Below are 15,797 nucleotides of genomic sequence, written 5' to 3' on the forward strand. Positions count from 1 at the left end.
TGCTGCCGATCGTCAGATACCTCGTAGAGACGTACCTACTAAAGCGACTATCAGGAGGGTACCGTTCTTCAGGCAAAACTTCCCCTGGCTAACCGCGCGCTACTCTAAGAAAGCCTAAAGTGGCCCATAAGGGCGCCTAAGCTCTAAGCAAGCAGCGGTCGTTTCCCAATCAGAGGTACCGTTGGTTCGACCCTGATGTGTGTGAAATTTGTTACCTTGGGGATTTTGAAAACCGCAAGGTAACGCGGTGAGGATGTGAACTCATTCGGGGAAGAAGAAGAAAGAGAAGAAGAAGAAGAAGAAGAAGAAGAAGAAGAAGAAGAAAAAGAGGGTGAAGAAAGAGGAATAAGCAGATGAAGAAAGGGAGAAGAGGATGATGAAGAAGAAAAAGAGAAAGGCGGAGGAGGAGGAAAAGAAGAAGGAAGAAAAAGAAGACAAGAGTAAAGTTATCTTACCTATGTGATGATGAGCAAAGGAAAAAAGCATGCGAAAGGAGGGTGAAGAACAAGAAGAAAGAACGCAGAAGGAGTGAAGTGAAGTGAAATTAAAACTTACGTGAAAGTGGGAATCGAGAAAGAACGTGAGGGTACCTAATAGAGGAAAAGAATTGTGAGAGAATGAAGAAAGCAATAATTTTGGGAAAAAGAAAATTATGGAAGAAGTACATGAAGGAATTAAGGATTGAGAAACTGGGTAAGAAATCAGAAAGATCAATAGGAAGCTCGAAAAAGAGAAGGAAAGGAAAGACAAAAGGGAATAAAAATTCGTGGAACTAGCAAGGGAAAGATCAACAAAGAACAAAAGATTGAAAATCTAAAAGTAAATAAAATAGATAAAACAGAGGATGAAAATATAAGGAAATCAGAAGGAAAAATACAACATTTTTTTTTCTTTTTAGCAATAAAAATAAATAATGATTGTAATAGAGTTTTCAGCTCTGGAGATGTCAAATCGAATTTGGATAAGCTTGAAAATAAAGAAAGAAGAAAAAGAAGAAGAAGAAGAAGAAGAAGAAGAAGAAGAAGAAGAAGAAGAAGAAGAAGAAGAAGAAGAAGATGATGATGATGATGATGATGAAGAAAGGAAAAAAGAACGTCGATTGTTCCTATAGGTATCTCTACCTATCTACTTATTCTATTTGTCTCAAAATGGAGATGGAGCTTACCTACTTTAGTCTCCTCAAAAAAATAAAGAAGTTTTCAGCTCTGGAGATGTCAAATCGAATTTGGATAAGCTTGAAAATAAAGAAAGAAAGAAAGAAAGAAGAAGAAGATGAAGAAAGGAAAAAAGAACATCGATTGTTCCTATAGGTATCTCTACCTATCTACTTATTCTATTTGTCTCAAAATGGAGACGGAGCTTACCTACTTTAGTCTCTTCAAGGAAAGGTAGGTAGGAGGTATCAGCCTATTGTTGAGAGCTTTGGTACCTACATATTCTATGTAGGTATTAAGGTATGCAGGTAAAGCAGAAGTAGGATAGATTAGAAAAGTTCAAAGGGAAATAAAATAGGGAGAATACAAAGTAGACATAGGAAAAATAAGAGAAAGCTCTAAAAAAACATACCTACAATCCTACAAAAAGTACCCTACGAAATCATAAATGATCAATTTCTAGAGAAGTAGGTATGACCTACCTAACTAACAAGAAGGCCTAACTACGTAGGTACGTATACCATAAATGCAAATTAAATAAAAAAGTAAAGAAAAACAAGAACCTAAAAGAAAGTAAAAATAATAGGTAATTTAGTGAAAATGCGAGAAAAAAGTTTTTTGGCCATCACCATAGATTGAACTGAAGACCTCCCACGTGCTTGCCTCTTGTGGTTACCACTCTTGGCTCAGGAGGTCTCAAAGTTATAATTATAACTAATGGCTAAATTTGAGTCGTGCAACCCTAAAATACGTCTCTACTAAAGGTGAGTTTACACACTAAGCCGCACAGCGCAAGCCGGTTGGTGCAAATGGCTTGAGCATGTAAACCCAGCTTACATGGCATAAGCCAATCGACGTCATTCCGCAGATCAGATTTTGTTGATGGACGAAGACCAACCTTTCAGAAATAAACCTTGGCAAATAAGTACCCCAATAGGGAATGTGTTTGACAATGGGAATGAGTATCTTGAAGCCATTCGACTTCCAAATACTCATCCCGATCAACACATCCCCTGTTCGGGTTTTGTCGACCAAGTTCGGGTTTTGTCGACTGCTGCCGATCGTCAGATACCTCGTAGAGACCTAATACCTACTAAAGCGACTATCAGGAGGTTACCGTTCTTCAGGCGAAATTCCCCTGGCTAACCGCGCGCTACTCTAAGAAAGCCTAAAGTGGCCCATAAGGGCGCCTAAGCTCTAAGCAAGCAGCGGTCGTTTCCCAATCAGAGGTACCGTTGGTTCGACCCTGATGTGTGTGAAATTTGTTACCTTGGGGATTTTGAAAACCGCAAGGTAACGCGGTGAGGATGTGAACTCATTCGGGGAAGAAGAAGAAAGAGAAGAAGAAGAAGAAGAAGAAGAAGAAGAAGAAGAAGAAAAAGAGGGTGAAGAAAGAGGAATAAGCAGATGAAGAAAGGGAGAAGAGGATGATGAAGAAGAAAAAGAGAAAGGCGGAGGAGGAGGAAAAGAAGAAGGAAGAAAAAGAAGACAAGAGTTATCGTACCTATGTGATGATGAGCAAAGGAAAAAAAAACATGCGAAAGGAGGGTGAAGAACAAGAAGAAAGAACGCAGAAGGAGTGAAGTGAAGTGAAATTAAAACTTACGTGAAAGTGAATGAAGAAAACAATAATTTTGGGAAAAAGAAAATTATGGAAGAACTGCAGGAAGGAGCCTCGAAACAAGTAAAAGAAAAGACAACCTAACAAAAATTCGTGGAACTAGCAAGGGAAAGATCAGCAAAGAACAAAAGATTGAAAATCTAAAAGTAGGTAAATAAAATAGATAAAATAGAGGATGAAAATATAAGGAAATCAGAAGGAAAAATACAACATTTTTTTTTCTTTTTAGCAATAAAAATAAATAATGATTGTAATAGAAAGTAGGTCACCCAATGAACATGAAAGGAAAAGGATCAAAGGATTTCACAAAGGATTTGAGATTTTGTCAAAAGCCATGTTTAACGTGAGAAAGCATCGCAGTAATTGGCAAGATGTACAACTTTGGGTGAAATTGAGTCTAGGGGCACAAAGGAATCGAGATTTTGTCAAAAGCCATGTTTAACGTGAGAAAGCATCGCAGTAATTGGCAAGATGTACAACTTTGGGTGAAATTGAGTCTAGGGGGAGATTTTGTCAAAAGCCATGTTAACGTGAGAAAGCATCGCAGTACGAAATTGGCAAGATGTACAACTTTGGGTGAAATTGAGTCTAGGGGTCCAAATGTCGGACGGGTGGAATGTGTGTGGTCTGATCTTACCATGGGGGGAGCCATAGCTAGGCCAAGTCGACTTAAAACCGCCGGGAGTCGCTGGAAAACACAATACAAGACACGCAATTCTTCATTTTCACTTTGATTTCGGGTGTCTGTCCCTATATTTACGAGGAAAATGATTATGGAACAAATAGATTTTGATACATTTTGAGAATGTATGTTTGAACCGAATTTAAACGATTGAATGAAGCCTCGCGCCTGTTGAAAATAACTTTTTTGCGAGAGTAATGTGAAGTTTTCAGCTCAAAGGCCTCAGGGGGAGCAAGGTATGAATATAAATAACCCTAATAATTTCTTTGGAAAATAAAACGTTAGGTACCACAAAAAGTTTTTCGTTAACCCGTTGTGACCAAAAGGGAAAAAAATAAATAACAAAGATATGTATGGTCTTGGACAAATTTCTCCCCCATTTCTTCCTACTCTCTCTCTCTCCCTCTCTCTCTCGCTCTCTCTCTCTCCCTCTTTCTTTATTTCTTTCTCTCTTTCTCTCTCACCCGACTTGAACATCCCCAAACGGGGGTGACTTTGGACTTCGATAATGTAAAATGTATTCCTCAGAGATACAATATTGGACCTTTTTCTAAAATGTGTGTAGAAATGGGTATTTAACGGTTTAAAAGGCGAAGCCAGAAATAGCTTTAACGGTAAAATAGATATGTATGGTCTTGGACAAATTTCTCCCCCATTTCTTCCTGCTCTCGCTCTCTCTCTCTCTCTCTCTCTCTCTCTCTCTCTCCCTCTTTCTTTATTTCTTTCTCTCTTTATCTCTCTCACCCGACTTGAACATCCCCAAACGGGGGTGACTTTGGACTTCGATAATGTAAAATGTATTCCTCAGAGATGCAATATTGGACCTTTTTCTAAAATGTGTGTAGAAATGGGTATTTAACGGTTTAAAAGGCGAAGCCAGAAATAGCTTTAACGGTAAAATACGTAAGAATAAAACGTGGCTTACGAAAATGAGAATAAATAGGTTCATTTCAAGCGTGTAGATTTTCATTCAAAGATACCATTTTGTAAAAAAAAAAAACTTGATTCAAATAAAAGAAAATCACCTAAGGATTGATTTTCTATAAGAGGAAGAATCATATAGGTACCATATAGGTACCTATATGGTGTCCTATGGTGTCCTATGCTGGTAGTATAAACAGTCCTATGCTGGTAGTATAAACAAGGTATATTCTATTCTATTCTATTCTATTCTATATGATAAGAGGAATCATATAGGTAAAAACTACCTAATGGAAAAGGCAACCTAATGGATTGAGTGTCCTTCGCATTGATTCCTACTGAGATTTGGGTCTCCAATTTTCTATGAAATTTTCATTATTCCCCTCAAAACAACCAGGGAATTACGTGATGATATCTGATTTTCGCTGTCAATAATTCAGAATGACAGAATAATGGCAGGGATGTCATTTCCATATTAGGAAGTCACTTACCTACATAGATTACCTACACTTACCAAAATTGTCTTTCTATCAATTGTTAAAATAGTTCTAGGTACAAATTAGTGAGGTACTCTTGTACCTAACAGTTAGGTATTATTGAAGACTATGAATACCTAACATTCATATGCATTATGCATAGGAAACGCTCGATTAACATCGTTTGGAAATACTTTGGGAACTTTGAATAAGTACCTACTCTTACCTAAGTTGATAAAAAAAAGAAAAAAAAAGTTCAATTTATTTCTAGCCACCCTGTATACAAAGAAACCAACACCTGATATTCCTCAGGTTTCTGTTTATTACGAGAAATAATGCCTTCTTTTTTCAAGCTGAATTTTGTTTAAAATTCACAAAACGGACGGAAGAAAATAAACACACACAAAAAGAAAATTAGCCTTCTTGTTTCCCTTTGCGTGTTTTTTTTTTTTTTTTTTTTTTTTTTTTGGGAAGTTTTCTGATGGACAAATTAACCATTTAGATGTTAAAGCAATAAGAGTTCTTTTTAATGACTCTATAGATTACTAGCTGAATTCCGTCGCTTCGCTCCGGAATCCCGCTAGTTCATCCCGAGGCATGGCCAAACTTGTGGAAAAGGCATGGCCGAACTTGAGGCATGGCCAAACTTGTGGAAAAGGCATGGCCGAACTTGAGGCATGGCCAAACTTGTGGAAAAGGCATGGCCGAACTTGAGGCATGGCCAAACTTGTGGAAAAGGCATGGCCGAACTTGTATTTGTCAAACTAAAAACATAAACGAAACTCAAATATTAGGGGAGCGAGGAAAAGTTTTCTCTCCCGCAGTCTTTGCACTCTGTGTATTTCTTATGGTGATTTTATCGATCAAAAATTGATCATATCTCAGGATCGGTTTAGATTTTCGCAAAATCCTTTCTTATTGCACACCTAGACCATAAAAGGAATATTCCTACCAAATTTCAGCTTTCTAGGTGTTGTGGTTCTAGAGATAGAGCGATCAGTGTGTGAACTATGAAATGTGAACTGTGAATGGATCTCGTTCTTATAATATAAGATCTACATCTGATGATGAGGAACATACTACAGGATGGACTTGGACATGCTACGACACAGAACACATGAATCTATAATGCAACAGCTGTTGTTTAACTGCTACGAAACAAGAACGAAGTGATGGTTTTAGGCAGCTAAAATAACTAAATACCTACTGCTTGGGGTAAAAAAAAAAGAAAATGCAAAAAATATCATTTTTCTCTTGTTGATCTACAAAATTAATTCTCCACCCCTCTGACCTAAGAGGCACTTGAAAAAGCGTTAAAAATAACGATAATAACGGGTTTTCTAACGCTTTCTACCCAAAGGCAATAGAACTTGAAAGGACATTTCGTTATAATGGGATTAGCAGGTGGGCTGTACTTATACATAATGGACAATATTGGGTATTACGTCCCTATGTAAAAAAGAGACGTTTTACATATTGAAAAATATTGGATACCTATTACGTCCCTATGTAAAATAGGTACTTCCAGACATAATGGGGACAATGTTGAGTATTACGTCTCTATGTAAACGAAGTTTCTATCGCCTCAAACTCTCAAAACGTTTTTCCCACCTAAAGTTACCCCACATACCTTCACGTACATGTGGATGCTAATGGCCAAATTTGTCCCTACGTTAAACCCCTTGAGAGTAAATGTACAAACGAGGGGAAAAGGGATTTTTTGGAGGGAAATCGAGTTTATTAGGGGCGGGGGAGGAGGGATAAAAAAAGCTGATGTGCCAAAAAAATTACCCTCGTAAAAAAAGGGTTTTTTATCTACACACTTATCTTTCTCTCCTCTCCCTTTCCTCCTTATCTCCCTGTTTCTCTTTAATGTTTGTACTCCAGTGATGACACCTATTATCGAAAGGGAAAGGGAAGCAAGATATTGATGAAAAAATAGAGGAAGAGAGAAGAGCATAGGAGTACCTATTACCTAATGCTTTTAATCCAAAATTGAACTTCCTCAGTCCCGATTAATTTTTAAAAAGTTGAATTTTCGTTGCAACATCAAATATCTAAGAACAAAAGAGGTAGGTAGGTATTTTGTTACTGGATTAAAAATCTTCCAAAAAGGACAATAAGTTGCTATGGATCTAAAAGCTAAAACTGTAGGTACTATTAGGTCTAACCAGAAACAGGAAAATTGATACTAACTTACTAGCCCTACACAGCCTAGGTAACTAAAAAACAGTCAAATTGCAAAAATATGAAAATGCAGTAGGTACCTAGGCTATCTACCTAATGCTGTATTTTTTTTTATCATTGCACATTGCATACATACCAAGATTTCAGGCGTTCATACAATTTCAAACCCTTTAAGTCCTAGAGCTGTACCTTTCTTTACTTTCCTACTTCCTAGGTATATCCTACCAAATTGCACAATGGTTCCATGTTCCATTTAATACGAGCGTATGAATAGGTATATATTCTCATCGCCCCATGCTGCCCCTATTGTAAACATTATCTGGTATTCATGTTGGCTAATTAATACAAACAACCCGGCCCGGCCCAGGCCAGGGCCGGCATAGCACAACGTTCATCAATTTCAGCACAAATAGGCACACAGGATCATGGCTGGTTTCCAGGCACGGAAATATGCTGGTCTTTAGGGGGGAAATCATCTTTTCTGAACCTAGGGGACACTAAAGAAGAATTCTGTCCATTCAAATTTCGGATACGTTATGTTTCGAGTTTGAAGAATGAACCTAATTTTATTACCTATTCCAAAATAGGTGCCTACGTAATTATCTAACTACCATCAGCTTTCTTTGTTAAAATCCCTCATACATAATTAGGGACAAGCATGTAATACCTAGAAAGTGAAAATATTTTCAAAATTGTTACAATTTTTTACATGCTCTTATGGTATGTATTCCTTTGAAATGTCTGAAAAAAAAAAAAAAAAAAAACCTTCAAAAAAAAAAAAAAAAATCAGCGTTGATACTACTTGATACCGCTTAAAATGGGCCCTGCAGAAGGCCATTATTGTTAAAAACAATAGCGCCATTGCAGTCCCATGGCACCGAGGAAAAATGTTTTGTGCGCCATGAAATCTCTGAGGAATTGTCCTTTTTTTCGGCCTGGGCAGGGGGGTAGTGATAGATGGACAGGGGGAGTGGAAGGGCCTGAGCCTGACTCCTGTATAACGAGGCCTTTGACTCCCATTTCATTAATATTTGGGGACGCGGTTAGCACAGTGGTAACGCACGGACTTATCATGCATAAGGTGCCAGGTTCGATGAAAACCATCGAGAGAAAAAGTAGGTTGCCTAAGTAGTCCATCGGAAGAAGTAAACGTTACAACGTGTTGCTTAGAAGGGGACAAGTTTTTGTCAGATCTCAGATCAGGTAGGCACGTAATTCGAAGCAATTCCATTTCTCACCCCAAAGCCTAGACAACTCAACACCTAGTTACACTATCATGTATAAATATCAATATTATTCCTCTACAATTAACATTAACAATGATAAAACAAACAATATTAAAATTCCTCAATGTCTGTATAAACTCAAAATGCAAAGCTCAAACTATCAGGCAAAATGGATTTACAGTTTTACACCACATAGGCAGACCTATTAATTAGGTACTCATTCACGATAATGACTATGATTGTGATATGTTTATCCCTTTTTTAGCTTCAACAGCAATTCTGTTAGGAGTTACAAATTAGGATGATAACAGACCAAAAATATAGGGAGATGCATTCATGTCAAAAAAATATGATATGAATATTAATTCTTATGAAAAATTGAATATGGGAAATCAATTAATGATAACTCAAAAATACAAGGAGAAGGATTCATGACAAAAGACCAAAAATATTGGGAGATGCATTCTTGGTGAAAATCTAAAGTATTGGAAGATGCAATATTTTGTGAGACAAAATGTCAAGGCTCGCCTTCGAACATACCTATGAAACGTTGTTTTGGGTGTGGATCATTTGGGTCCAAATCGAACCCGAAAGCGACACAACTCGAATGCAGCCCCGCAAAATGCTAACCCAATACAAAAACTCAAAGTGCCAACCCGAAAAAAAAGAACCCAGACCCGCAAAATTCTAATCCGAATACAGCACCGCAACATGCTAACCCAATGCACCAATGCAGCCCTTCAAAATGCTACATACCACAGGCCTTCAAACATACCTGCGTGACGGGATTTTCGCCCGGCCTGTACACAACGTTGTGGAGCGGCCGTTTGCGGCCCACGTAGTTGACGCATACGAACTCGAGCAGCGACGCGTAGATGAAGCACATACACACGCCGTCCCAAACGTTCATCGCCGTCAGATTCGACACCACCGGCAGCGTCGAGCGAAACCCGTTGGACGTCGTGAAAAAGTTGAGCATGGTGGTGACACCTGCGGGAAAGCAAACTGAAGGTTGGTATAGTCATCTTGGCCAGGTCTTTCGGGGGGGCGGACACGAAATGATAAGGTGGTCTTAGTGGGGGGAAAGTAGGTAAAAGAAGCAGAGACAAAATAAAGTAAAATAATTGGAAATGTTAATAAAGTAAAATTATTGGTATAGTCATCTTAGCAGGACACGAAATGATAAGGTGTTATGGCGAAAAGTATGAAAAATAAGTCACAATTAAATAAAATCAGGAGTGAGAAAAGAGGGTGAGTACAAAAACAAAATGTAATTTGTTAAAAAATTACAACAAACAAAAGTAAAGAACACTTTTCCTAAGGTCTTTCCTTAGGTCAGCCACTCACTATCAGGTAGACCTGATCAGGTGTGTCGTCAGGTCTACCTGATAGGCAATGGCTGGTCTAAGGGACAAAACCAAGTTACTCGTTTAATTAGTTAGTTAGTCCAAATATAAAGTCTGCAAACTTGTAATAGCGTGTAATATACGTCAACAAAGTAAAAACTACCCTCCTTCAAGGCCGGAGGGGATAGCTGTAGATCCCTTGGTCTCAACTCTGAGGGGTATCTATAGTACACCCTAGTTCACAAAGGTGTGCCCTTTGTGTGACATTTTTTGCGAAATCGAGTTACCTATGTGTTAAATTGGGTTAATGAAAGGTTTATAAACACGGAGCACAAACGATAGGTACTTCGGAAAAATGATACGAAGGATGATACCTAGGTATCATTTTTACGAAGTATCGTTTCTACTCTGTGTTTATAAACCTTTCATTAACCCATTTTAACACATAACTCGATTTCGGAAAAATGTCACTTGTACCCTTTGTGAACCAGGGTGATCATCTATGGCTTTATCAAATTTGCCAGAGGTAATACTCACCGATCATGACCCGGGCAGGCACTGCATTCCACTCCAGCCAGAAAGTGATGAAGGATGAAGTGACCAGGATAATACCCGATTGACATAATACCTATGTAGTCTGAACTTAATTAGAGTAGACACGCCTATAATATACAAATGAGCGAGGCTATAACAAATAGGGTATCTACGTTAATTAACCTCCCTAAGTTGTACAAAAATCTGGAAAATCTGGTTTAATAATGGTGACAAAAATTCACTCCAAAATTAGACACCTATTCAAGGGCGATGTTCAATGTTAATAAAGGGACAATGGTCTACAACTTTTGAGATTAAAATCTAGTATTTAAAATAGATACATAATGATAGTAATTAAAGTAATTAATGTAGGTAGTTAGGTACTACACATAGGTATGTATAAATTATACAGGGTGTCCACTTTTCTGTGACCTCAAATCGACAAAATCAAACGCTATAAAATGTGTTTTTGTTTGTTCTTTTTTATTTCTCAATAAATTATATTTATATATACAAAATTTTGGCACGAATATTTTATCATTATTTCGGCACTCAAATAAACATCAAAAATCCATCTATTTTTCCTTGGAGGAATCGGACCGGACCAAAATCAAGAAAGTAAACCGACACTTTAATAAAAGTCTCCGAGGGCGGACACGAAATTATAAGGTGTTATGGCGAAAAGTATGAAAAATAAGTCAAAATTAAATAAAATCAGGAGTGAGAAAAGAGGAGGGTGAGTACAAAAACAAAATGTAATTTGTTAAAAAATTTACAACAAACAAAAGTAAAGAACACTTTTCCTAAGGTCTTTCCTTAGGTCAGCCACTCACTATCAGGTAGACCTGACACCTAATAAGCACACACCATCAGGTAGACCTGATCAGGTGTGTCGTCAGGTCTACCTGATAGGCAATGGCTGGTCTAAGGGACAAAACCTCAGAAGTTACTCGTTTAGTTACTTAATTAGTCCAAATATAAAGTCTGCAAACTTGTAATAGCGTGTAATATACGTTAACAAAATAAAAACTACCCTCCTTCAAGGCCGGAGGGGCTAGCTGTAGATCCCTTGGTCTCAACTCTGAGGGGGATCTATATAATACACCCTAGTTCACAGAGGTGTGCCTTTTGTGTGACATTTTTTGCGAAATCGAGTTACCTATGTGTTAAAATGGGTTAATGAAAGGTTTATAAACACGGAGCACAAACGATACTTCGGACAAATGATACGAAGGATGATACCTAGGTATCATTTTTACGAAGTATCGTTTCTACTCCGTGTTTATAAACCTTTCATTAACACATAACTCGATTTCGAAAAAAATGTCACTTGTACCCTTTGTGAACTAGGGTGATCATCTATGGCTTTATCAAATTTGCCAGAGGTGTAATACTCACCGATCATGACCCGGGCAGGCACTGCATTCCACTCCAGCCAGAAAGTGATGAAGGATGAAGTGACCAGGATAATACCCGGGATGAACACTGTAGTGAAATAGAAGGCGCGATCCCTTGTGAAGATCAGATCCACCTTGAGACAACTGTAGTTCCCTGGAATACAATGGAACATGGAATATCAATAAAACAGGACAAGAAAATGTGTGGAATAGGAAAATTATACCTAAACCCATCTACAGCATGCCGATTTGCTTGTGACAATTGTAATCCAACATTGGCATTGAATATTACTTTGAACAGTCAGTACCCGACGAATCCCCTCAGCAGCTCCTGGCACAAATGGTTGTAATACAAAGGAAACAATGAAATGGACTGAAAAATCTTCTGGTCCTTAGGATGAAGCACGAAGAGCAGGATTTGGACATAGCAGAGAGAGATATTAGTGTAAAAAAAGGGAAATTAACTGTACTAGATAAGCCATGTCTTTGCAAGAGAAAACAAAACAATAATACTGGTAACAGAAACAATGAAGAAAGTAAAAACAAAGAAAAACCTCCGAGTCTTTGTCCGCGTTACAGATATCTGTGCCCGAGCCTATGAGAGCCAGGTCGTCCTCTTTGTCCACTGGCCAAGTCAGCACAGACAGAAACAGACAAATAATACAGACACGTTGGGTTTGTCAGCACAGAGAAAAACCAGACAAATAACACAGACACGGTGGGTTTGGTTCAAAATTTTGCTCATTTTATGAGGTTCGTGAGATGGACGTCTGAATACAAGTGCCAGCAGCTGATAAGGAAATTTCGGAGGGCAAATAGGGATGGATTAGCAACAGTGGCGTGGGTTTTCAACGGGAAAATTATACCTAAACCCATCTACAGCATGCCCATTTGCTTGTGACAATTGTAATCCAACATTGGCATTGAATATTACTTTGAACAGTCAGTACCCGACGAATCCCCTCAGCAGCTCCTGGTTATTAATGCAATCTCAGCTAATATATTATTTATCGTACATAGGCCGGAATAGCTTCGATAAAACTCATTTTTGGAAAACTCTTTGGGGGATTTGTTAGGAAAAAGTAAACATGAGAGTAAAAAGTTTACTATGTGTGAGGGGGGGTAGGCCAGAGAATTGTAGCGTTACCTACATACCTTCAGAAGTATTTGTTTGTTTACTTATATCAGTATACCCTATACCTATACCTAATTTAATTTATCTTATCGATTTTGGGAAATATTGAAAATATGGCAATCTAAGTAGGGATACCCTAATTCCTAAAGAGGGGTTCAATGTTCGCAACTTAACCATTAAATATGAAACATCAACTGGTGGTTGATGAGCAAATATTGAAGTTAACCCCCCAGCCAATCAGTATTCTCTTTTGATTAGAATTCCTTTTGGTATTTAGATTTATATGTTAAATGCTGTGTGGTTTAATTAAGAATTAGGAATTGATTGAAATAAGGTGCAGAGCGCCGCGTAGAGAAGTGACTCTCATATTTTGGGGAATACTGGGAAGAAAGAGTACAGCCTAATTAACTTGGAGGGTAGTGTATCCGCCTTGTAAGCTAGGTCGCGGGTTCGATCCCACTTGGCGTGAACTCTGACTTAAACAGAGAAAGGTTCGTTCTTGGAACGGCTGGCTCTCTTCTCTGTCCTCCTCCTCTCTTCGATTTCGGGACGAAAAGACCTACGTTGTTACAGTGTCCTCTAATAATAACAAACATGAAAAAAATAAAAATATCTTAACCACAGGAATTGAAACAAAGTGCCGGGTTAAAAAGACCGAGAATTTTTTGTTTGGGAAATTTGAGGAAGAAAAGAGAGTGAAGAACGTAACTTTCTTCTCCAACAAAGGGCCCGAGGGACTGTATGCGTTTGACGTGAAGTGGGACAACGCTGGCATAATGTTGACATTCCATTTCTCGCTTCACGCTCCCTCTACCGCGTCTCTGCTCCCCTTTATCCCCTTCCAGAGTTGCTACTCCCTTTCCAGGGCCTTCTAGCATCTCTCAAGATTTATTCTTTCCATCTCAGACCCCTTTCCAGAGTTTCTACTCCCTTTCCAGAGTATCTGCACCCTTTCCAGAGTTTCTACTCCCTTTCCAGAGTATCTGCACCCTTTCCAAAGTTTCTACTCCCTTTCCAGAGTTGATACACCCTTTCCAGAGTTACTACTCCCTTTCCAGAGTTTCTACTCCCTTTCCAGAGTATCTGCACCCTTTCCAAAGTTTCTACTCCCTTTCCAGAGTTGATACACCCTTTCCAGAGTTTCTACTCCCTTTCCAGAGTTACTACTCCCTTTCCAGAGTTACTACTCCCTTTCCAGAGTATCTGCACCCTTTCCAGAGATGCTACCCCCCTTCTAGAGTCTCTGCACCCTTTCCAGAGTCTCTGCTCCCCTTTCAGACTTGCTGTTCCCTTTTTAGAGTATATCTGCTATTCTGCTCCCTTTTCTAGAGTTGCTACTCCCTTTTTAGAGCTATCTCCGTCAAGTGGAACTCCCTTTCGCCCGATTCTAAACTCCCTTCACCGCACCTTTGCTCCCTTTTTCTTTATTTTTGACGCTCCCTCCAGAGCGCCTCCTTCCTTTTCTTCACATTTTGACGCTCTTTTTATTCTTTCACACACATCCCCCAGAGCAACAGACGAAATTCTTTTCCGTCAACATATGAAGCGAGGAAAATCTTCCAAATTGCAGCGGAGAGTGGAAAATTAAACATTCATACCACGAGAAAACTCGGGGAGGGAATTTTTCGTTTTTCGAATTTTCGCCCCTTCGGGGAACGTGGGGGGAACTTGCCTTAAGTCTCTGTTTCTTAGGTGGGTGTCTCAATCTTGGCCTTCTAACATCACCATTATCTTCGTCATACGATTTTCAGTAATTGAATCTTCCTGCGTCTCACTTGCCCCCAATATCTCCTATGTCTCACTTGCCCCCAATTTTCCCCCTGCGTCTCTATTGCCCCAAAATCTCCTGTGTATCACTTGGCCCCCATTTCCTTGTCAACAATTTTCCCCTGTGTGTCACTTGCCCCCGATCTCCCCTACAGTGTGTCTCTGGGGAGTACATTGTACAGTGTAATTACTTCACAATATTCCACAAGACAGGGTGTCTCAAAATTCGGGGCGTATCCAAATCTAGTAGAGGCCTCAAACACAGTTCAATTAGGGGCCAGAATTTGGTAGAATTAGAATAGAATGAAATACGAAAATTAATTAGAGAATACGGCTTATGATGTTTCCTTTTTACTTGGGGAAAATGGTCCTACAACTTTTGATTTATTTTTATTAGGTATTTGTTATGTGCCAACAGCCTTATTGATTATTGACTAGGTTGTGTTCAATATTCTTACTTTATCAAATGTATTTTCAAAACTAAAATTTTTTGCACTCTTCTCTATTTTATTAAATGCTTATGATGTTTCCTTTTTACTTGGAGAAAATGGTCCTACAACTTTTGATTTATTTTTACTTAGGTATTTGTTATGTGCCAACAGCCTTATTGACTAGGTTGTGTTCAATATTCTTACTTTATCAAATGTATTTTCAAAACTAAAATTTTTTGCACTCTTCTCTATTTTATTAAACGCATTGTGGAATTTAGTCGAAAGGAGAACCTGAGAAACGGACATATCGTTTAGGTGATTCGTACCTAGTTATTTGTACAAATTATTGAAACTCTGTTACCTATTTATTTTCTATATTTTAATCGATATCTATACTTATTACTATTTTTAAATTAATACAACCAAACAAAATAATTTTATTTTAATACCAATCAATCATTGTTTCAATAATAAACTAATTTTATTCCATACAGTTAAGGCAATCTGTTCTAAAGTTGTTTCATCCATGTTTTTTTTTATTGTGTATATGTGTGTGAGTGTGTGTGTAGGATTGTGTAGATAGAAATAGATCAGATATCTATACTTATTACTATTTTTAAATTAATACAACTAAACAAAATAATTTTATTTTAATACCAATCAATCATTGTTTCAATAATAAACTAATTTTATTCCATACAGTTAAGGCAATCTGTTCTAAAGTTGTTTCATCCATGTTTTTTTTTAAACCATAATTATTTTCATTTTGGGAATGGCTTTGAGACTTTTTGTTTACATTTTGTTTTATAATATATATTTCATACCCTGTATTATGTATTATCCTATCAGACCTATTAGGTAGTTCTCATTTCCTAAATCCATTTTTCAAAGAAGCTAAAACATCCTTGATCAGTTGTACC

At 38.0% G+C, this 15,797-nt stretch overlaps 1 protein-coding gene across 7 annotated transcripts in view; it reads right to left on the minus strand.

Annotated features, from left to right (window-relative positions):
* The window catches only part of LOC103510644 (glycine receptor subunit alpha-4), a 140,923-nt gene that overhangs the window by 13,705 nt on the left and 111,421 nt on the right, over nucleotides 1-15,797 (minus strand). For 3 of the 7 annotated variants that reach the window (XM_026824644.1, XM_026824641.1, XM_026824647.1), the window contains exons 9-11: nucleotides 11,610-11,698; nucleotides 10,151-10,214; nucleotides 9,043-9,272 (exon numbers count right to left, since the gene is read on the minus strand). In XM_026824644.1, the coding sequence (XP_026680445.1) occupies nucleotides 9,043-9,272; nucleotides 10,151-10,214; nucleotides 11,610-11,698 (383 nt within the window). Of the gene's footprint in view, nucleotides 1-9,042; nucleotides 9,273-10,150; nucleotides 10,215-11,545; nucleotides 11,699-15,797 lie in introns of all 7 variants that reach the window. The other 4 variants (XM_026824648.1, XM_026824645.1, XM_026824646.1 and 1 more) reach the window with 3 other exon arrangements.

The sequence above is a fragment of the Diaphorina citri genome, unplaced genomic scaffold (genome assembly GCF_000475195.1).
Source record: "Diaphorina citri unplaced genomic scaffold, Diaci psyllid genome assembly version 1.1 scaffold626, whole genome shotgun sequence".
Taxonomy (NCBI): domain Eukaryota; kingdom Metazoa; phylum Arthropoda; class Insecta; order Hemiptera; family Psyllidae; genus Diaphorina; species Diaphorina citri.